The sequence below is a fragment of the Lacerta agilis genome, chromosome 6 (genome assembly GCF_009819535.1).
Source record: "Lacerta agilis isolate rLacAgi1 chromosome 6, rLacAgi1.pri, whole genome shotgun sequence".
Classification (NCBI taxonomy): domain Eukaryota; kingdom Metazoa; phylum Chordata; class Lepidosauria; order Squamata; family Lacertidae; genus Lacerta; species Lacerta agilis.
In genome coordinates this window covers 73134756-73156787 of record NC_046317.1, presented here as the reverse complement: position 1 = coordinate 73156787, position 22032 = coordinate 73134756, and the positions used below count along the sequence as shown (strand labels likewise).

Genomic DNA, 22032 nt, shown 5'->3' with positions numbered 1-22032 from the left:
ACTCACAAACTGTATGGGAGAAGGGGGCTGCCCTCAGATGGCAGGGCATTGCAAGGGCTCTTTGCCCTGTCTGAACCAGAAGTGCACCCACTGTGCTGATGCAGCACTGCAGAGCAACTTGTTCAGCTGAAGTTTGCCCAGCAGCAATATTATGCCCCTGAGGGACCAAGGAGCCTTGGAAATGGTTAAGATTAAGATGCACTGGTGTGAAAAGAGAAGGAACTGTGTACTTGATGAATTCTTAAAATGCCATGTGGAAGACTTTTATTCCCAGGGCTAACAGCTGGCTTTTAGGGGACTTACGACCCAGGTAGAGTATCCCTTCTTGCCAGCCTAAGACATTTCTATTCATAATTTCACTTTATTAGGGTTGAAAGGCTAGGCTGGGAGACAAGCCTGCAGTCCAAGAACAAACACAGCTCTGAAAAATGCGCAAGCCATCACTACCACAAGCATCAAAATTAAAATCCCTAATCAATTTCAGACTATGACCTCCTCGAGAAGTTTCTTCAATTCAACATTGAAGTAACCAATGTGGTGCCCTCCTAATATTGTTGGACTACATCTCCCATCAGTCCCAACCAATACAGTCAATGATCAGGGATGATGGGAATCATAGTCCAATAAAATCTGGAGGGCACCACGTTTGCTATCGCTGTTCCAAGGCAAAGATGAACCAAACCCTACAACACTGCAAACCCAGCACCCTGAGTCCTGTTTCTTCTATCGCTAAGAGCAAGTGCACCACACACACACAAGACAAGACTGGGTGGACACATCTTCAGTGGCCCAGAAGAGAACAGTGGCAGATTGTACATATATACACATATAAAAAAGAGGACCCTAAGTACATAGAAATGTGACATGTTCCAAATATAAGTGGGCTGCCATTTTTTCCTGGAGTGAAGCAGTCAATCCAATTCCACGCAGTAGGGTTTGGATAGGACAAGGAAAGGGGAAATTGTGCTGGTTTCAGACATAAAAGAGAACAGAAACCATATGAATTTGAAAGGCATAATGCTGTAGCATCACCACTAAGTCAATCAGAGATGACCCAAGTGCTTTGAAGCCATGCAGCCATGAAGTAGCCCACATCTTCACCATCAGACGCAGGACCGCCATGTTCTTGCTGATGGATGTGAAGGATGGTTTGGAGGGAGGGCAGACTCCAGAGGGCAAGTGGCCCACAGGAATAGGATCCCTGGTTTTCATTTGGCCTCTTCTCTTCTGGAAGAACTTGGCTTTTCTGAAACCCTGTTTTTCTGCACCGTAGCCAACTTCATATAAAAAAGTAGAACCATGACACTGCTAATTTATGACCGATTGAGGCCTTAGGTAACCCATAACAGCCAAGGGCACCACATTTGTTTAACAAAGGGGCCCCCGTACCATCCTCAAAAGGAAGGGAAAATCAGCAGAATGAGGAAGAGACCCTGGCAAGTGCTCCAGACATGTTTCAAGTATGGCTCAAAGTCTCTCGCTTGAGCACATACGCAGTAGGAGCAGCATAGAGTCTTTGGCACTGAATTCTGTTCCCAGATCTATAGGTTCTCGCCTGGCTGATATTGAGGCTCTGTTGATGTGAAATAGTCCTCCAAGAAAGCTTGAAGGTACTCGAAGGTCGGCCTTTCCTCAGGATCCTTCCTCCAACACTGACACATCAGATCATGCAGAGACTCTGGGCATTCTGGTGGGCAGGGCATCCGGTAGCCTCGCTCTACTTGATCAAGCACTTCCCGGTTCACCATACCTATTGGTACAAAAGCAGACAGGTCTTCAGTAAACACTGCGAGTACTGGTACTACTTGTACATACATGCATACCACTCCTGGATCCCAGACGTTATCACTTCTCAGAAAAGGAGTATGCAACCTGGCTCCTCAGTAGAACAGTTTAGCCAAAATATACAAAAGTGTTGCTAACAACTTATGCTCCTGTTTACCAAGTACAGTTCAATTTGCATTACAGTGGAGTGATTTAAGTAGTGTTCCTAAAGTCTGGCATCAAGCAGAGAGGGGGAGCCTGTGGCCTTCCAGATACTGGACTCTTAACTCCCATCAGCCCCAGCCAGCAAGGACAACATCCAGGGATGATGGGAGCCCAATAACACCTGGAGGGTCACAAACTTCCCATCTCTCACACAAAGCCTGTTACCTTTCTTCTTCTCCTGCCAGCAAACAGAGAGCTAGACACTAGCTGGGTATGGGATGCAGGGATTTCCCCCATAGCTCAATCCTGTAATGTGTTTGTAACATATGGATGTTTTTCACAGTCTGTAGAAACGATTTTATTGTTTATCAAACTTCTCTTGTATTTAATGTCATTTTTCTCATGCTGTACACCACTTCAGGGATTTGAGCCACCCATAAGGTCATCCATAATATTACTGAACCATGGATAAAGGGAGTGGTTTTTCCCCGTAAGCTATCATTTTGCAACAGTAATATATGAATGGGGCTTTAAAAGGAAAGCAGAAGTCTACAGATGAATTAAAACTCTGGAGAAATCCATTTTCCGTGATACACTTGCTGATTTTGTCTCCCATAATTGTGAAAGGTCTTATTGTTAGTGTATGTCCTCCAGAAATCATATATTAGCTTTCTTTTTCCAAAGCTATTAATTAATTAAAATCTACCCCACCTGTCTAGCGTCCATGCACTACTCACAATGATGTACAATAATTAAAAATAAAAACACAATCAAAATATATGAAAATGCAAAAAATAGGATAAACCAAGGCGGTTGGGCGAACCCACAAGTCCATGGGCTGCATCAACTCTACCAAGCAACAGGATGCAACTTCACAACTTTTATCTCCTGATCTAATCAGCATTAAAATGCTCTGCTTCCTCTTTAAAGATCCTCTGTAAACAACAGGCAGAGGGATTCTTTTATCTCTAGTTTTGGAACTAAGCAACACACCTCAAAGATCAGACGTACATTTCCACAGAGTGCTGGAGGTGTGGGTGGGTAAACTGCTGCCTTTCACTCTTAAAGCGCAGGCAGGCCTTATCTCTGATATTAGCACTGTAGGAGACAGTATTCTTCTGCCTTGGAGATCCTTGTCCCTTTCTAAGTGAATGAGTAGTTTGCTGCAGCTGGTCATGTGGCCCCTTTGAGCACCTGTAGAAAAACACACACTTACCTGGATATGGTACTCGGCCCTTCGTGGCCAGTTCAGTCAGAAGTATTCCAAAGGACCATACATCTGACTTGATGGTGAACCGGCCATAGAGAGCAGCTTCTGGGGCAGTCCACTTAATGGGGAATTTAGCACCTGAACAAGACAGACAAGCATATTGTAAATACACACACACACACACGGAAGAAATGATGGATGTTGACAACCAAGTCTACCACTAATTCTGCATTGTTCACCAGCAGCAGCAAAAGTGCAGGAATCCAGGACATAGAATCATAGAAATGTACTCAACAGTTTTGTCATGTTGGCCTGAAGGCTCCCTTTTCACGTTGTCTTGATAATGCTTCCTGCTTTCGGGCCACAGGGCTTTTACTCTGCATTGCTACCCAGACTTCTTCCAGCTCTGAAGCACTAACTGGTTCGCAGCTGCTTATTTCTTCCAAATGGAAAGTGCAGCTCATACCTTGCCTTGCCGTGTATTCATTGTCCTCAATCAGCCGGGCCAGTCCAAAGTCAGCTACCTTGCACACCAGATTTTCCCCCACAAGGATGTTGGCAGCTCGGAGATCTCTGTGTACGTAGTTCATCCTCTCCACATAAGCCATGCCAGATGCAATCTGGAACAATCCCAAACACAAAAGAAAATCAGTGTGGTGGAATAGTTAAGGCAGAGCTTTCTAAACTGTGTCATTACACATTAGTGTGCCGGCCGCAGTGTGTAGGTGTGTCGCATGAACGCTTCCCATGCTCCTCCTGGGCTGGAAAGGGTTAGTTTAACCTCTGGTTGGCTAGCAAAACTGAATTACCATGTCATGAAATGATGCAAAACTGAATTACTGTGTTGTGAAAGGATGCATGTCCAAAAAGTGTGTCACCAGCTTGAAAAGTTTGGAAAGCTCTGAGTTAAGGACTAGGACCTGGGACACCAGGGTTCAAATCCCCACTCAGCTATGAAGCTCGCTGGGTGACCCTGGGCCAGTCATTGTCTCTCAGCCTAACCTACCTCACGGGGTTATTCTGAGGATAAAACAGGGAGAGAGAAAACTATGTACACCAGTTTGAGGTCCTTGAAGTTCAGGTGGGATATAAATGTAGTAAAATATATACATTACAAATTTGCTTGAATGATTATTATGATCTATCAGAGCTTACCCATAAAGCATTAGTCAAATCAGCCAGCTCTATTCAGCCCAGGGTTACCAGGATTCAGGTAACTGTTAAATATATAGACTAATGTAGTAAAGCCATGTGTGTGTTTTTTTTAAATGTCAAACCAACTGGCAAAAGCAATGAACTTGGAGTCAAATGAGCCTATAGTTCTCTTGAAAGTGTAGCGTCTGAATAAACCTAAACCTATGAAAAATGAAGTATATCTCAGCCATTATCAGGTGGGCTGCCTATCCTGCATAGCTGCTAATGTTGCACCGACTGAAACAGATGTTCACCAGCTCTCTGTCTCAGCTGGCGCACACAGAAAATGAGATATGGGAAGAGGCTTGAATGGCAAAAAGGGAGAGAGACATGGTCAGAGATCTTATATTGGTTTGAAGGAAACCAAAGGGCACTGGAAAATGCTTCCCCAGTAACACCCCCGCCAACAGAAAAGCAGCATATCAGGGAGACAGATTTTACAACAGCTAGTTGTCTTGCTAAATATTTGTATGCAGGGAGATACTAGCATAGGCAAACATGCGAAATAGGCAATCCTCCACCAGCAGCCTGGAGTCATACAGATCTGGAAAAACAGCAGCCTACAAGCCTAAAGCATATGTAGATTGGCTCTTAAAGCATGCTACACTCACCTGAGCTGCCATATCTACCAGTTGCGGCAGCCTCAAGTACTTGCCCATCTCCCCTTTCAAGAAATCCAGGAGGCTCCCTAGAGCAGAACATACAATTGTCAGTAACTGAAGTTGGAGCAAACCCTAAACTCTTGCAGATGTTTTCCCTCTGCAGAATTTGCAGCTGTTTTAATCTCACAGAGCAAACAATACAATTCAACTGAGCCAACGAGCTGTTTTTTAAAGAGCGTAGAAAGAATTTAAGCCTTAACAAAAACCCTCATTAGTTTTTTCTCACATCTTGATTGAACTGTAATTTACACTCCTCAAATGTTGCAGCAACATGGGAAGCAAGGGTTGAATTGTAAGTCGGTGGTTTGCCAAACAATCACAAGGCCTCTTCAGTGCTCATTCTTATTTATCAAATTTGTTAAAGCCACTTTTATCTTGCCTAGAGAAACCCAAAGCAACTTACAAATAAACAGATAATAAACCCCACACAGATACAATAAAACCACACAAACAACTGCGTAAATCCATTCAGCCCACATGTGTAACACATCCATTTGGTTACGTCAAGCATGGCCAAACTTGGCCCTCCAGATGTTTTGGGACTACAATTCCAATCATCCGTGATCACTGATCCTGTTAGCTAGGGATGATGGGAGTTGTAGTCCCAAAACATCTGGAGGGCCAAGTTTGGCCATGCATGGGTTATGTGAATTGGTGCTTAGAGATGATGCCTAATTGACAAGCTCATTTTCCAAATGTTGCCTGTTCTGAATGACGGGGTAAAATGTTTCTGCTCCCAACATTAGATTTCTAGCCCATTTAATTTTGCCCTTTCAGTCTGAGGGAGAGAACATCCAAACAAGGCATCTGGTACACTGCCCTTAATACACTGCTCACCTTTACACATGTATTCTGTTACAATATAAATGGGTTCCTCCGAAACCACAGCATAGAGCTGCACCAGCTTCTCATGGCGCAGCTTCTTCATGACCTGTGCCTCCTGCAGAAATGCCTCTGGAGACATTGTCCCAGGTTTGAGAGTCTTTATTGCCACCCTGGTGGTGCCATTCCAGGTCCCTGGAGTAGAAATATAAGTAGATTAACAAGGCATCCTTTTCACTAATGAACACTTAAGCTGGTACCATGCCTCCTACAGTTTGTGCAGCTGGAGGCCTTGCCTAATTTCCCCTTGCTGAAAGACCATGGTCTGAAATATGGCCATTGGACTAGAAGGCGAACTTTGTGGCTCAGGTACCTGCTAGAAATCCTTACCCATCCACACTTCTCCAAAGCAGCCTTGCCCAAGCTTCACCTCTAACCGCAGTGACTCCCGGGGGATTTCCCAAGCATCCTTTGCCAGACCTTGTGTTTGAGGCTTGCTGGTTGGGCAGACATTGGTGAGACGATGACACAAGCCATCTGCATGTTCTGGGGAAGAGGAACACAGATATCACAATAAGGCATAAGAAACATCGCTTTAAGTGAAACGTGTCTTAAGAATATGGAACAATTTCTCTCCTTCTCAAACCCAGTTTGAATCTCCTTGAGTCTCTATTTCTTACGCTGTGTGTGTGTGTGTGCGCACGTGATTTTTCTATATAAAATGTTCTTCAAATCCCGAGGAAGCATTTAAATGGGACAAGCACAGGACAAGCACTAGAACACTTTCTAAGGTGTCTCACACTGTGTTTCATTGCCCTACTTAATTGTTCTACCTAACTCAGAGAAAAGAAATTGCAAAAAACAGTAATTTCCCAAAAAGAGCCTTCTTAGAACCAGGTTCCTAATGCCGGATACTGACTAAGAAAGAGAAAGAAACTTATCACAAGTTCAGAAGCACTATCTATGATTCATCAAACATCTTACCATGCTAAGAAGTGAAAGATTTTAAAATCTTAAAATACAGTTATGAAAGGCAGATATATATGTCTTGGTCTGATTTCATACCGATTGCCCACCAGAATTCCCAGGTTGCTGCTAGAATCTTATAACCATATCATAGTTGCCCACAATTCTACATTATCAGCTAGAAGTCCATATTGCTGAAAAGAAATAATATCTTGCAGCTCTGAAGACAACTGAATGGTTGTTCAGTTGGGAACTCAGTAAGTGGCAGGTCAACTTAGGGCCAGTTCACAGCAAACAATAATCTCATAATTCAATTAGGAACTGCATATTTTCTTGGATGCAGTGAAGCACTACCAACATGATCAGAACCATCTATGTCTGAAGACAGAACATCACCCAAGAAAGCTGCCCAGCTTCTTTTCCCTACCATCTCGATTACCAAATGTAAACAGACTTTCTTTTTTCATCCCATCTCTCTCTTGCACTATTTAACGTTCTTCACCTTTACCTGACAATCACTTCCTGTCTCTAACACTGCCAGTATCTACCCAAGTCAGAAGTATCCAGAAAATATGTATCTTTCCAACTTATTTTCTTCTGTAGCAGAAACCTCTTGAAAGGGCGCGCCTTGTTCAGCCTTGCAATCCTGCTTGACGTCAGGCAAACTGAGATTTGTGGCTTTGTGGTGCAGTGGCAGCATTACTATAATACCCTAACAACCTTTTTATTTCATGGAATCATAGAACTCTAGAGTTGGAAGGGTCCTCAGGGTCATCTAGTCCAAGCCCCTGCAATGCTGGAATTCTGCCCACAGCTGTCCCTGGGTGGGCTCAAACCACCAACCTCCTGGTTACAAGCCAGACACACTGATGCTCAAGATCATGATGAATCAGTCTGCTTAATTATCATGGAATAATATACAGGGAGTCAATATGCTGTTTTATGGTAGAGGGTGGCAAACTCTTTAAGTACATATGGTGCCCATAAGATGCTGCCCAAGCATGTTCATTTTTGCTTTTTAGTTCAAGGTACCTTAGACAGAGCCTCTGTATTCTGCAAAGAAATCCTGCATTATCAGAAGCCGAAATGGCACTTACTGGAGTAATAGGCCACCAGTTGCTGAAGGCTGCTGAACTGTGTGCGGGAAGTGATGTAGAAGCCACCATTGTCCAGCTTGCGGATCTTGTAATGCTTCACGTTGAGTCCCTTGGCATTGTCAAAATCTGAGACAGAGAGGCAGTAGGCACCTACCAAGAAAAAGCAGACAAAGCTCAGGGTTGGGTTTAAGAGATACTTTGCAGCCAATGTTTAGCAGAACTGACTACCCAGAGGGTAGCATTATTCATTATTTCAAAGGTTAGAATAAAATATTAACACAGAAAAGGTTTAGATCAATGTTTCCCAAACTTGGGTCTCCAGTTGCTTTTGTACAGGGGTCAGCAACTTAAGGTCCATGGGCCAGAAGTGGCCCGCGGAGGTTGTTTGACCGGCCCACGAGCCACCCCCAAACTAGCACAGCACAGCGCGGGGACTTGCTTCCGTGGCACTGGAAATCACATCTGCGCACACACAGATGCTGAAAATCGTGGGCAGGCAGGAGCACTCACGGACACACGCGATCCGGCCCACAGAGGGATCTCCATGGGACTGATTTGGCCCAGGCAAGATAAACCTTGCTAACCCTTGTTTTTGGATGGCAACTCCCATCATCCCTAGTTAGCAGGACAAGTGGTCAGAGATGATGGGAATTGTAGTCCAAAAACATTTGGAGACCCAATTTTGGAAAACCCTGCTTTAGATGCCCAAGGAACAAAGTAGAGGTGAAGGACTTTAGCTCAGTGGTAGAGTCCCTGATTTGCAAACCAAAGGTCCCAGGCTCAATCCCTGGCATCTCCAAGTAGGTCTGGGAGAGACCCGCCTGAGATTCTAGAAGTACGTTGTCTATCAACGTTGACAGTACTCAGCTAGATGGACCTACGGTCTGGCTCAGTAAAAAGCAGCTTCCCATGTTCTTATGTAGCATATACATGCCATATACCCTGATTCAGCCAGCACAGATGAAAGATGGTCCATCTTGTAAAAAATGAGAACAAAGTACAGCATAGGAAAACTAATATATTAAAAACCTTATCTATTCATCATTTCCTTGTGGCACTTTAGGATGGCGGAAATGTTGAACACACAGGTTTTCAAGGAAGCCTCTCACATGTCTTCATGACATGTCCATGAAAGAGAGCTGATGCTGCCGTCAGCAGGTTAGTAACTTCACAGCAGAATTCATATGAGGGGAGGGGGGCAGGATGCAGGGTAGATACCTTTGAAGAACAAAAGCAGCTGGCAAGGCCAGGTCTGTCTAATTATGGCCTCCAGCTGGCTCAGCCTCCACTCTGATCCTGTCAGACTTCAGCAGCTAATTTGTGCAGGGTTAACGTAAAGCTCAGAGACCTTTGCTGCAGCACCTCAAGGGGAGGGAAATAGGTACTGGCAGCAAATCTATAGGGAATTGTGCTTTCTTCCTGTATTGCTAATGCTATGCACCAATTATATGGAGAAACTGCTGTTGCGTTAACACCCAAAAGCTGGCACAAGTTCTGTGGAAGCTAGGATTATTGGGCAAAGGTTTTCAAAACACTGGACAGCAGCATTTTTGAAACTGGCTTTTTAAAAGAGCTCAGTCCTCAATTTCTTGTGTGATACCTGCAACACATTGACCTCAATTAATAATGTGAACCAACTATTTAGTACCTGAATGGGATATTAATGTTCTGTAAAGTTTAAGGCCCTTAGTAAAGCATAGGATTACAGTATTAACTCTTCCTCTCCTTTGGCTTCTAGTATGCTCCTAACATCTGCTCCAGAGGGTTGGGGGGGGGCCCTCCAGAGCAGATAGGAACCCTCTCTGCAGGCTGGGGGGTGGAGAAAAGAAACTGGAGCTTCTGTTGTGCAAATGCATTTCCTTAGAAAGTGATCCCTGTTAGAAAGACAAATACCTAGCTAGGTACCAAAGACATCCTGGCCACATTGGCTGCTGCTTTTGTCCTCGATGGAATCACCACCACCCCATTCCTTCTGCTCTGTGGCTAGCCACAGAGTGTCTCACACATCACACATTATTTGTATGACAGCTCCCAACTTTAGTTCTAGGCAAAAACATCCACAACATAATAAACCACCAGGTTACAGAGGTTGCATGAGCAAAACTTTCCATGCAGAGATAATTGGTAACAGCACCGGATACCCAGATTCTGAAGTGATAAAAAGCTGAACTCTGCAACCTGCATGAATTATTCAAATTAAGCATGCTTTTCCTTATTTTGTTTAGGTTTTTATGCTTCTACTAGTCATGAGGAGGAGCTAGGGATCATGCACAGCACCGAGGTCTCCCTCCAACATCTGGAAATCTTATTTAGCCATTTCTCCAGCTTACACAACTCAAGAGGCACTGCTTGCCCATTCTCAAATCTATTCTCACATCCATGAGAACTAGAAGCTAGTTTCCTGGGCTGATCGCACACAAGGATTTTGTATATGTGGCATCAGAGATAATTTCAAAGAAGAGCAGAGAAATCTTGAGTTGAATATATTGAACAGAATATGCCTGGCAGACACTCTGTCACTGCTGAAGCAACTACACACTCCTGCACTCCAGTGCCTCTCTCCTCACTCTAATAAATATCCGACCTGTTCACAGCAATGATGCTTGATCCCTCCATGTACTTCTGCCCGTCTTGATATGCCAGTCACATAGGACAGAAATGGGAAGGGCAGGGCAAAGGACATCCATAGCTAAACTCTGCTTGCATGGCTTTTATTTCTGGCACGTGTGTGTTGCTACCACCAACTGGTTCCTACAATGTCACTCACACCCAAGCACAAACTTCATTAAACTGCTCCTATAAACGCAACAACAAACTGCCCCTGGCAGCAAGGATAGGAGGGAACTGCAGAGTTCCTTGTTGCCATTGGTTACCCAGCTATTCCCAGCTCAGTGACCCAGTTTCAGCACCATTCCCTTGTAAAGAGGACAGGCACAGGACCAGAATCTCTGTTTACGTTAGATATTTAAATCCCATCCAGTTCTCCACCAATCAAATCAGAACAGGGCAGGAGTCAGAGAGAGTAGTGCTTGGTTGATAGAACAGACTATGGATAGCATACAAGGAGAGAGGATGAGGGTGAGGAGGGGAACATGGACATAGCAATAATGTGGCGCTGTGTGTTAAACCACAGAGCCTAGGGCTTGCTGATCAGAAGGTCGGCAGTTCAAATCCCCACGATGGGGTGATCCCCCGTTGCTTGGTCCCAGCTGCTGCCCACCTAGCAGTTCGAAAGCACGTCAAAGTGCAAGTAGATAAATAGGGACCGCTCCGGCGGGAAGGTAAATGGCGTTTCCGTGCGCTGATCTGGTTCGCCAGAAGTGGCTTTGTCATGCTGGCCACATGACCCGGAAGGTGTACGCCGGCTCCCTTGGCCAGTAGCGCGAGATGAGCGCCGCAACCCCAGAGTTGGACACAACTGGACCTAATGGTCAGGGGTCCCTTTACATTTACCTTGGGTTAAGATACCTGATATTAAGAGCCTTGGGCCAGAATGAAAAAGGACCAGGGGACTGTACAAGCTCCAGGGCTCCAGAATTGAAAACTTCCAATGCTGTAGAACTATCCATAATTAGAAGTGAGTCCACACACATTCTGGCAGCTATAATGTTGAACTGCCTGCGTTACTCAGCAATTATTATTGCTTGTTATTATCATAGTTAAGTATCTCAAGATAAGAGCCCAGCTGGGGCAAGTTCATACTAGCACTCTGAACTTTCCCCAAGTAGTTTCAGCAGCCCAAGGCCGTCCATATCCTTGTGTCTGTAGGCCCCTTCTCACCCTCCTTTTGCAGCAGAAATACCTGCCCTTGGAAGCAGTTCTTTAGTGCATCTCTGGTTGAGTCAAGACGCACGCCCAGAATGGCAACTTGCCCAGAAACACACTTTATTGATCATCTGAGGCCACCTAATTCTCACACCTGCTAAAGTAAGCCTTTTGGGCTTTACTTCCCAATTTAAATTTGGAAAGAAAGAATGCACTTCGGCTATCAGAAGTTTAGGAAACGGTCTTTTAAGAACATAGAAAACCCAATACTGCCCCAGATGCAAGGGAAGTGAGCTCTGAACACCAGCTCGTTCTCATAGAAACTGCTATTTCGAGAGATGTTAACTTTCTTAATAAATTGCCATTACCTTTTGTTGTCTCACTCTCTCTTGCCAAGAATGTCCCTCGGGGATTCTCTGGATTGAGTAGTAACCGTTCTGATTCTCGGCGGGTTATCTTGCCAAAATACCACCTACAATAGTGGAATACGCATGAGCATGGGAGAGACCCAATTTTGCCAAGTGCTTCCAGTCACTGTTAACTTTTTTAAATACTGAAGTATCAGTCTTCTAATTAGTGCACAGCTTCTGCATGGCAAGTGCCTGGGCCAAGGGTTTTTGACTAACAGGAAGCAACACTACACACTTTTCTTCTGAATGTTTGAACTGAAGTGCTATGCTCTCATACTTTGGGTCTAAAGCTTGAAAGTAGGGCTCTATAAAATATAAGAATAATTATTACCTCCCCAGGAATACCTTGCAACTCTGAAATTAATTAGCAGGTTCAGGACAGGAAAAAATAAGTGTAACAATGCATAACCCATAAGTGAAAAATCACTGTCATAAGATGTGATGAAAACCACTGACTCGCTTGGCTTTAAAAGAGGGTTTTAGACAAATTCATGGAGTATAAAGGCTACAATTCCTATTTCCATTGTTCAAGTATGAATGTCATTGCTTATGTTACCAAAATAGCACTGCCCACAAACAAAAGAGGTATTGGTTGGCTTGGGTCAAGGTTTGTAGAAGTAACATATCATTGGGGGTGGGGGTGGGGAGAAACTAAATGGGGGAACCCAAAAATGTGCAAATAAGGATTAAGTACAGTCAATATAAAATGCTGACTGACTGTTGGGGGAAAAACTGGAAAATGCAGGTTGTGGGAGAGTAAGATTGCAGTTTTCTGGAGGAAGGCACTGAATAGGAACACTCCACACACTGCTTGTGGGTTTCCCAGAGGCATCTGACTAGCCTCTTCCAAAAAACAGTACTAAAATAGATGGACATTTGTTCTGATCCAGCAGAGCTCTTTTTACATTCTTACATAAATCACTTATCCTAGGATAAAAGACGACATTCTGAAATGCACTAAATTTTGCCAAGGGCTGCTAGATTCTTAACTCCTTAAAGCCTGATAAATATGTGAACGCCAAGGCTGAAGGAAGCTCATGTGTTTTCATGCCAGGAAAACATTGTCCTGATCCATGGTCCTGTGAGAGGCATCTATGGGTCAGACCAGGCCCCAGAAGTGTTGAATACTCATTCTACAGTGTTTCTCTAAGAAGGGCCTGGTCATCCGCAGCTCCTTTTGTACACATTGTTTCTTACACAGGGGTGATATCAGTGTGGAGGAAAGCATTTTGTATGAAGGAGTTCTCATTTACAGACTTTTATTCCCTCTATAGATATTAAGTTAGATCACTGGAAAGTCGGGGGTTCGTCACCACAGTTTTCTAGATTCTCCTTGCCACAAAAGATGCAATGTGAAAAACAAAACCCGTTCCAAGCAGACACTTCACCAAAATGTCATCCGAGGATTGGAGAAACAGGCCACAAAGTCGGGAGGTGTTTCAAAATCCTGTGAAATTTTCCTGGGCGGTGTGCAAAAATGTTGAAGATTCTGAACCCGTTCTAAGAAGCACACCAATGTCATGGTAGCACTCATACATAAACGCTAATTCCACTCTAATGATCAAATGGTAACCTCCATGTATGAATGAGTCTTTATAGGTAACAAACCATAAAGCAAGCTCATATTTTTTTTATGGCCATAAACATTTCTGTCAAATGCTAAACTGCCCAGAAGTTCAAAAATTTAGTATCTACTAGTAAGGTGGCAATATCCAGTAGTGCACTATCCAAAAGTGACTTAGTTGGAAAGCAAACTTCAGTATTAAATAAACTGAATAGCTTCAGTAGGTACATGCAGGAAATTAGGAACTGTACTTCATAAACAGAACTGGATGGTATGAATGGTCCACTGAGGGAAGGGCTAGGGGTCCTGTCACCATCTAGAGGTGCTTGGACTCTAGCTCCCATTATCCTCAGCCAGCATAGTCAATGGTGAGGGATGATGGGAGTTGTAGTCAAACAACATCTTGAAGGCCAGAAGTTCCCCAAGCCAGGTGTCAGGGGTGAGAAACACATAGTAAACAGTTCACGAATGGTTAGGTCTCTCTCTGAGAGATGCATGTGATTTATACAATCATTGACATTATTTTTTCAGATATTGTGGTATTCCCTAGTGTGTGTGTGTGTGTGTGTGTGTGTGTCTCCGAAGAAACCAGTGTATTTCAAAAATGGTGCTGAGCATCTAATAGGAAGGCAAGACTAATCATATCTTAAAAGCCAGCAAGTTGCTATAGGCCCAATCAGCCATGCACATCACTCAATTACTCCACTCTTGACCAATGAAGTTGGCTTAAAGCTGTATGAGTGAACTGATTCAACCTCAGAGCATTGTGTCCAAAGTGATACGAGGATTCTAGATACAGTGTTCAGTCTGAGACCACTCTTCCGCACAACAACTAAAGGATATGTGTGACACAAAGACGGGGATTATCTGGGGAAATGAGGGGTGCCCCTGGGTTAGAAGGCTTGGGTTAGAAGCCTGAAGGCCTTGCAGAAGCATTGCACTGTTTATCAAAACTATCTAAAATATTTCAATTACTCTTCAGCCTGGATGGAGTCTGAGGGTGCAACATAGTTACTGGGGATGTAGCCTTTCTGGCCAGTTGTGAGCGAGTGAGCCAGCCACCAATCTCCTTCCCTGCAAAACACAAAACAAAGGAATATATCAGTGAAGACAAAATAGGTCAAATTACCTTCCCAACTCACTGGCATCCCCAGACTCCCCCGTTGATTCCAATCCAGCTCTTCTTGACCTCACTGCTTGGACTAAGGGCTGATCAAACTGTATACTTGTGGCCTACTCTATGTTTGCTTGTGGGTCAGAATTCTGCAACCCCTTCGTGGATGGTGAAACTCGACAAAGAAGTTTGTGAAAACAAAATAAAAAAATAAAATAAATCCTTCCAGTAGCACCTTAGAGACCAACTAAGTTTGTTCTTGGTATGAGCTTTCGTGTGCATGCACACTTCTTCAGATACCAAGAGTGTATCTTGGTAACCAATAGTGTGTGTGTGTGTGTGTGTGTGTGTGTGTGTGTGTGTGTGTACATGAAGGTACTTCCTGAACAATCTTGTCCCTCCCCTCGAAGCTGATCAGTAGGTAATCCCTTTGCTTCTCCAGAAGGAATAAGAGAAAACAACACTAAATGTACAGAAAATACAGTACATACAGTTTATGAAATGTTATTATTATTCATGTTATTTATGTTAAGGCATTTATACCCCACCTTTCTGAATAAAAATTCTGCCAAGGTGGCTTAAGCATACATTGATTCAAATTTGGTAGGGCTGCTGGGAGCCAAATCTGATTTGCACTAGAGGTGCTTGAGGAATTCAACCTTTGTGAATTTCTGCACAAATAACTTGGGGTCAATCTACAGGTTGGAATTTTGCTATTCGTTGCATTTTGCACTTCTCCAAAAGTTGCAACGCTGTTCTTGGGCATTTAAATGTACCAAAATACACTTTTGAATATCTATATTCTTTCAAAATACATTTACGTATATGTATTAAAATGCATACTTAAATAAATATTGAAAGGATGTTTTTTAAAAAATAAATAAATTAAAAATCAGATTAATGTGGAAATGAATCAGAATGGAATTACAGGTGAAACCATGCAAAAGGGACACAGACCAAAATAGACAGAAGTACCCATCCCTAGCTTGCAGAACATGGATTGGCCATCCTGGCTTAGACAAAAAGAAGAGGATTTTGATTAAATAAAAACCTATTCACCCAACAAAAACAGTTTTGCATGATTTATGTGATATATTCCAATCAAACAATGCAGGAGTTCTTTGCAGCGAGCTCTTCAACCCATGACTGGAGTGCCGGTAATGAGGTTAACTCAAGCAAATAAGGTGGTCTCCATAGCAACTGAACTGTGTCATTATCTGAGATTCCACAGCTGGCACCTTATTAGTTTGGTTAAATGACAAATAACACAAGATCCTTTTAAATAAGGAATTTCCTTACTTAAAAAGGCATGTTAAGTACCCATTGAAAATACCTTTGGAGCCATTTGAATCTGAACCAAATCTGGCTGCTGTATGAAGCATTGGAAGTCCAAGAAAGCAGGGTTGGGAATGGGGAGGAAATAGGCACACAAACGAAACGAAACGAAACGAAAAAAGAAAAGAAAAATTGTGATAATAAAAAGGGAACACATAGCTCAAAAGCAAAAGTTTTTTTAAAAACAACAACACAAGAGCATAAAAGCAATACTTGAAACATAACATTAGAGTACATACATGCAGCCCAGGGGTGGTGGTGGGAGAGAATAAGAAATGAAGGAGAAAACTATATCCTAGAAAAGGACACAAGCATGCTGCATCTGAAGTCGGTAGACAAAATGCCACTCAGTTGGATAAGCTAAGCCGGGGTCGGCAAATTAAGGCCCGCGGGCTGGATCAGGCCCAATTGCCTTCAGGATCTGGCCCGCGGACTGTCCGTCGTGGGGATTCTGTTCATTCGGGCTGCGCCATTTCCCCCCCTGCACCATTCCATCCCCCCCCACACATACACACCATGGCAGCGCCTCTTCCCTCCCTCTTCCTGGCTTCTCCCCACCCTGCCTAGAGAAGGAAGGGGGCTCGGCTGAGCTGGCTGAGCGACATTTTAAGCAGCCCCTCTCCAGAGCCAGCCCTATCACACCACTCATCTTCCCTCCGCGGCACTGGTACTCCTGTGAGCCAGAGACTGGAGCGGATGAGCTCGCTCTGCCTACCCATGAGAAGCAGCAGCAGCAACGGTGGTGGCAGTGGCAGCCCCTGGGAAGGTAAACGCAGTGGCTAGGGTGGGGTGGGGAGGAGGACTACTTGCCCCCCTTGCCTCTTCTTCCAGTCCCCCCCCCCGGTGCTGCTTCTCCGGCCCACCACAAGGTCTGAGGGACAGTTGACCGGCCCACGGCTAAAAATTTTGGCCGACCCCTGAGCTAAGCTATGCAGAATAGGTAAGGCAATGCAGTTTGAGGATTATGCAATCTTCCGAGTTGCACAGAACTCCTCCATCAAGCAGAAATGTAAAGGAAAAGAAATGTGAAACACACATTTAACAAACTTCGCTTTAGTCACTCTCAATAGGCTTAGTCATGGACATAGCCAAGGCGAGGGTGGGGGCAGGGTAGGCAGCTGCTCCCCAATCAAATAAATAGATAAAAATACTTAACTAACTGACCAATTACGTTGCAGATAGCTTAGTTTTGCGCCCCCCCCAACATTGATTCTGCTTCCACCCCCCCCACCCAACATAAATCCTGGCTATGCCCATGGGTTTAGCACAGGCATAATGGGCCACTCTCTTAACAGTTTGGAGATCAGAAGCCAGTTGTGATCTCCTTCGCTCCGCTCACGACAGGCAAATTGCACCCCTCCTACCTAAAATACCAACATTAACTAACATTAAGGCATATGCTGGCAAGAAAGGGTGGAATCAATGCAAAATTCTACAGCCTGCTCCAATTTTTTTAACCATGGTTATAAGATTGGGGCCATTGTGTCTATTTGTTGTTGTTCAGTCGTTCAGTCGTGTCCGACTCTTCGTGACCCCATGGACCAGAGCACGCCAGGCACGCCTATCCTTCACTACCTCTCGCAGTTTGGCCAAACTCATGTTAGTAGCTTCGAGAACACTGTCCAACCATCTCATCCTCTGTCGTCCCCTATTGTGTCTATTAACCAACTGCTTATTGGAGAAGGATGTAGAAGAGATCAGAACCGAGCAAGATAAGTTGTAAGGAAATGTATCTTACTTTGCAATTCTACTTGCAGCCTAGGATTCGCTGGGCACACATGTTCATACCATGCTGGGTTTTATCCAACTACATTATACTTTCAGTAAGTAAGTATAGAAATCAATGGACCTAAGTAAGCCATATCTGTTCTGAGTATGACTAGCAATGGATACAACCCAGTGACTTCAGAAGCAGCGAGCCCAGGCTCTTACAGAAACTGTAGCTAGCAAGACTCGATTGAGAGGATGTTCAAAGCCGCACTCCATCACTCTACCAAATTATGTAAAGCTGCTGTCTCTCCTAGAAGAAACTAAGTAATGCCAAACTGCCGAAGTGTTGAATTCTGAATGGTTTGTTGTGGATTTAGGAAGGCAGAGTAAGTGCAATACCCACACAGGAATTTAATACACCAAATATGTTCTGGTCCCAGTAGTGTCAGGTAAGAAATCTGAGTTTCCAAGCAGTCTCTATCTGCATCCCACACAGGACATAGCACTGTAAATGCAATATATCCCGGGGCAAAGCAGGTCAGAGGGTGAAGAATGCAAGCAGGACTACCCCCCCTCCCTCCCCAATCCCAATCTCCAGGCCTGCATTCTTCTTTTCTGTGCTATAATGACTAAGCCCCAAAGCACCCGTGGAATGTCCAGGTGACTTGGAATGTCTTTATCTTGCAGAATCACACAGAGATTGCCACTGGCAAGGAGGCAGCGGGTGGGAAATAGTTAGTCTAACTCTCCAAAATGCCTGGGAACGATGAAACTGTACTCTCCAGTCAAGTGCCAACCTAATGTTTCTTCCTCCGTAGGTTGCTGGATTTTACTGACTCCCCTGTCACGGAGTTAACTTTCTAAACAAAAGGCAAAATCTTCCCCACATCCTGGAAAGGTATAGAAAGGATTGTATACAGTATAACCTCGAAAACAAGCCACATTATGCATCGCCATCGAAAGACAATCAAATGCTATTTATCACATTCTCTCACAGGTTTTTTTTTTTTTAAGAAGCATGAAGGAAGCTCCACAAAGTGAGCAACATCTGAAACTTGGACACATCATATGACACTGAGTTGGACCACTGACCTATCTGGCAGCAGCTTTCTCAAGGTCTAGTGGACAACTCCAGAAAAACTAGTTTGGGGGAGCCAAGTGGTGGCAAAGATAATTTTTATGCTAGCTTATTTTATCACACTTTAATGGCCATCTGCAGTTCACTCCAGGTTTGTTGTATCTGCAACATGATATGCAACTGCCATAAGTTTGCCTGGCATCAGCCATACTCAGGGGCACGTGGAATTGTACCGGTGCAGGATCCTTGACACAGTGCTCATGTTTACTTAGTTGAATAGGAACAAATTTCTAGCTTCCAGTGTCTGTATCCGCAGGGACGGTCAAGCAGAAACTCATGCAGACTGGAAAATTATAAAGGAACCTATTCTCCCCACCTATATATTGGATTAATGAAATTGAAAATCAGACTGGTGAAATCATGGTACCAGCCTGGCCAACACAGCTACCATGAGGAAATGGGACTACGATACTCATTGCAACATGAACAGGTGACATCATCACTTCATTATCATAGGGGGAGGATGTGTGAACTAGTTCCTCTCCTCTGCAAAAACATAAAATTGCCCCATCATAGAAAACAAAATTGGTTCACATGATGATGCCAGCCTTAAGCAATAAGGCAGCAGGTGACTGATTAAAGTGTAGCAAATAGTTTAGCGTTCATTATGCCATAAAACACTGTTTGTGTTTTATATATGGGGCTTTCATTTGGTTTTTCTGCCTCTGGTACTAAAAGCCATCTTTGTCATGCAAACATCCTCCCCTGCCCACATGTGCAAATGAGTTGGTAAAGCCAGATGTGCATGCTGCAGAGAACTGTAAGGACCAATGCACACAAAACAGCTGCCGATGGAGGCTGTTTTAAATGATTCCCTGCAGAATCATACCACAGAGTGGTGTACACATAAGTAACCAACAAGGGGGAGCTATTTAAAATGCTGCCTGCACAGTGGGCACACACCAACTTAATGTCTCCATTAGTTCAGCAGGTTGTTTGATGGGAGATTCACAGTACTACGGCTAGAAGTATGTAATCTGTGTATCAGGAAGATACTCACTATGGAGAAGTTATATAAAACGATGGATTCAAGGTTACATCAATGCCCAAATGTTTGTCTGGGTTGGTAAATCCTGCATACGATAAGCTTTCCCACCTACGTTGGGAGCATGGGTGATAGCAGGCTTTTAGACAGAGGGGTCTTCTAAATCTCAGGCATGCTCCGATTAGAACACCTGACACCTGCATTCCCAACATGAACTGAGCAAAAGCTAGTCCCTGGTGCAGATTTATACTAAATGTGGAAAGTGACAATATCCCGACCCCCCTTTAAAAATAAATAAATTATCAGAGACCAAGAACACATTCTAGCCGGGCAGAAACACTCAATGATCATGCAAAGTAGGTATGGTGAAAGATGGCCTGGCCAAAGCAGCTGCAGCTGGTGAGGGTTTGTGTCCTGGGGAGGCTCAAACAGATAAGCATGGGGATTGCATTTGGGCCTGAAGGTTCCCCATCTCTCTGCTACCTGAAGGGGAAAACTCCTTATTCCTAGTGATTATATATTTTCCCACAATAGATTTGCCGCCTTAAGGAAATATTACCCAGCTATTGCACAGAATGCAGACCATTATATAAATGGGGGGGGGGGGACCTTATGTTGATATTGTTTATGTAACTTGTTAAAATTTTATTTGCTGTTAACGAACTGATTTATTAATTGTGACAATGCTTCAGTTACTGTTTTTGACCTTATACTGCCAGCACACTGAAACTGGATCCATTCCTATGGGAATGAATACTTGGTTTGGAATGACAGGCAAAATAAGATAGTATGCCAGCCCATTAAAAAGGGCTCCAATATATCCCCCCCCCCTCACACACACATGGCTGTTACCCAAGAGAATTATTGTAATTGGGGCAGAAGTGGGAAGAATGCCAGAGAACAGTGGGAATGTTATTCACTCGAGAAAGAGGCTGCAAGAGGCAGTCTGAATATTAGAAATGAGTGATGTTCCCCTTCTCTCCTTCTGTGATATTTTGGTGTCCCTGTTTAATTTGCTGTGACCACAAGGGAAAACTGAACTTTTCGTTCTTAACCCCTGCAATTTCTTCCAAGGCAGTCCTGAGAGAGATCTTCTGAAGATTATAAACTTTTCAGAACAACCTTCCAGATTAGTGAATAACTGAGGAGAGACGCAAATTGTGAAGGATAAATCTTCCTGGATTGGAGCCTGGAAAGACTTGGGTTCAAAGCTCTGTTCAGCCCCTATGAAAATCGAGTGGCTCTCAACAAGCTGGTCTCTCTCTCTCTATTCCTCTCAGCTTATCTTACCTATTTGAGAGGCTGCCTCAACTCCTGCCTTCACAGCTGGGGAATCTTTGCTTGGGATCGATTTTACTGTACACCACTTAAATAAATGGCCTAAGCATACAGAGTTGTTGAGAGGATAAAAGGGGTAAGATAAAAATAGGAAGATATCCCACATTGCCCTGAGCTGATTGGAGGAAGAGTGGGATGCAAATAAGTGTGCAAGGAGGGGGGGTGTTACAAGGCTACAAAGCAAACCCTTTCAGTGGCAAAAGTCTCATTACTGGAGACTACACCTTGGATTCCTCAACACTCCCAGGGGCAGAGCTTTCTCTGAGTGCTGCCTTCCCTAAAGAATGCTCTGCCAACTGAAGTTTGCCAGGCCCAGTCTATTTATTGTTTCTGGAGGCTAGTAACACAATAGCCCTGTACATGAAGGACTATCACAAAGAAGAGAGCAGAGGCTTGTTCTCTGTTGCTTCAGAGGGCAAGAGTAGATCCAGTGGGCTTAAGTTAGAGAGGGGTAGAATTTGACTGAACAGTAGAGGGAAGGGAATAGCAGTTTGGCAAGGGTACTAATCACCCAAGGGGTCGGTGGGCTCTCCCACGCTGGAGGTCTTCAAGCAGAGGCTGTCAACTGTCTGCTGAAGGTGCTCTAAGGTAGCCTTCGCCAAGCTGGGGTCCTCCAGATGTTTTTGGCCACAACTCCCATCAGCCCCAGCCAGGACTCATGGGCGAAGGGCACAAAGTTGGCTAATACTGCTCTGTCCACACCTGCATAAAGGAGGGGGTTGACTTGATGGCTTATGAGACTGCCCTGCACTTCTTGGAGGGTAGGTGGTTTCTGCAAGCAGTGCAACTCTTG

At 44.1% G+C, this 22032-nt stretch overlaps 1 protein-coding gene across 5 annotated transcripts in view; it reads right to left on the bottom strand.

The window, feature by feature from the left end:
• Window positions 1-341: 341 nt before the first annotated feature.
• Window positions 342-22032, bottom strand: part of SRC (SRC proto-oncogene, non-receptor tyrosine kinase) — a 37632-nt gene continuing 15941 nt past the window's right edge. For 3 of the 5 annotated variants that reach the window (XM_033153415.1, XM_033153416.1, XM_033153417.1), the window contains 9 exons: window positions 14595-14693; window positions 12014-12117; window positions 7881-8030; window positions 6208-6363; window positions 5833-6012; window positions 4945-5021; window positions 3606-3759; window positions 3146-3277; window positions 342-1750 (listed from right to left, as the gene is read on the bottom strand). In XM_033153415.1, coding sequence (XP_033009306.1) covers window positions 1542-1750; window positions 3146-3277; window positions 3606-3759; window positions 4945-5021; window positions 5833-6012; window positions 6208-6363; window positions 7881-8030; window positions 12014-12117; window positions 14595-14693 — 1261 coding nt within the window. In that variant the 3' untranslated portion in view covers window positions 342-1541. Of the gene's footprint in view, window positions 1751-3145; window positions 3278-3605; window positions 3760-4944; window positions 5022-5832; window positions 6013-6207; window positions 6364-7880; window positions 8031-12013; window positions 12118-14594; window positions 14694-16066; window positions 16103-22032 lie in introns of all 5 variants that reach the window. The other 2 variants (XM_033153413.1, XM_033153414.1) reach the window with 1 other exon arrangement.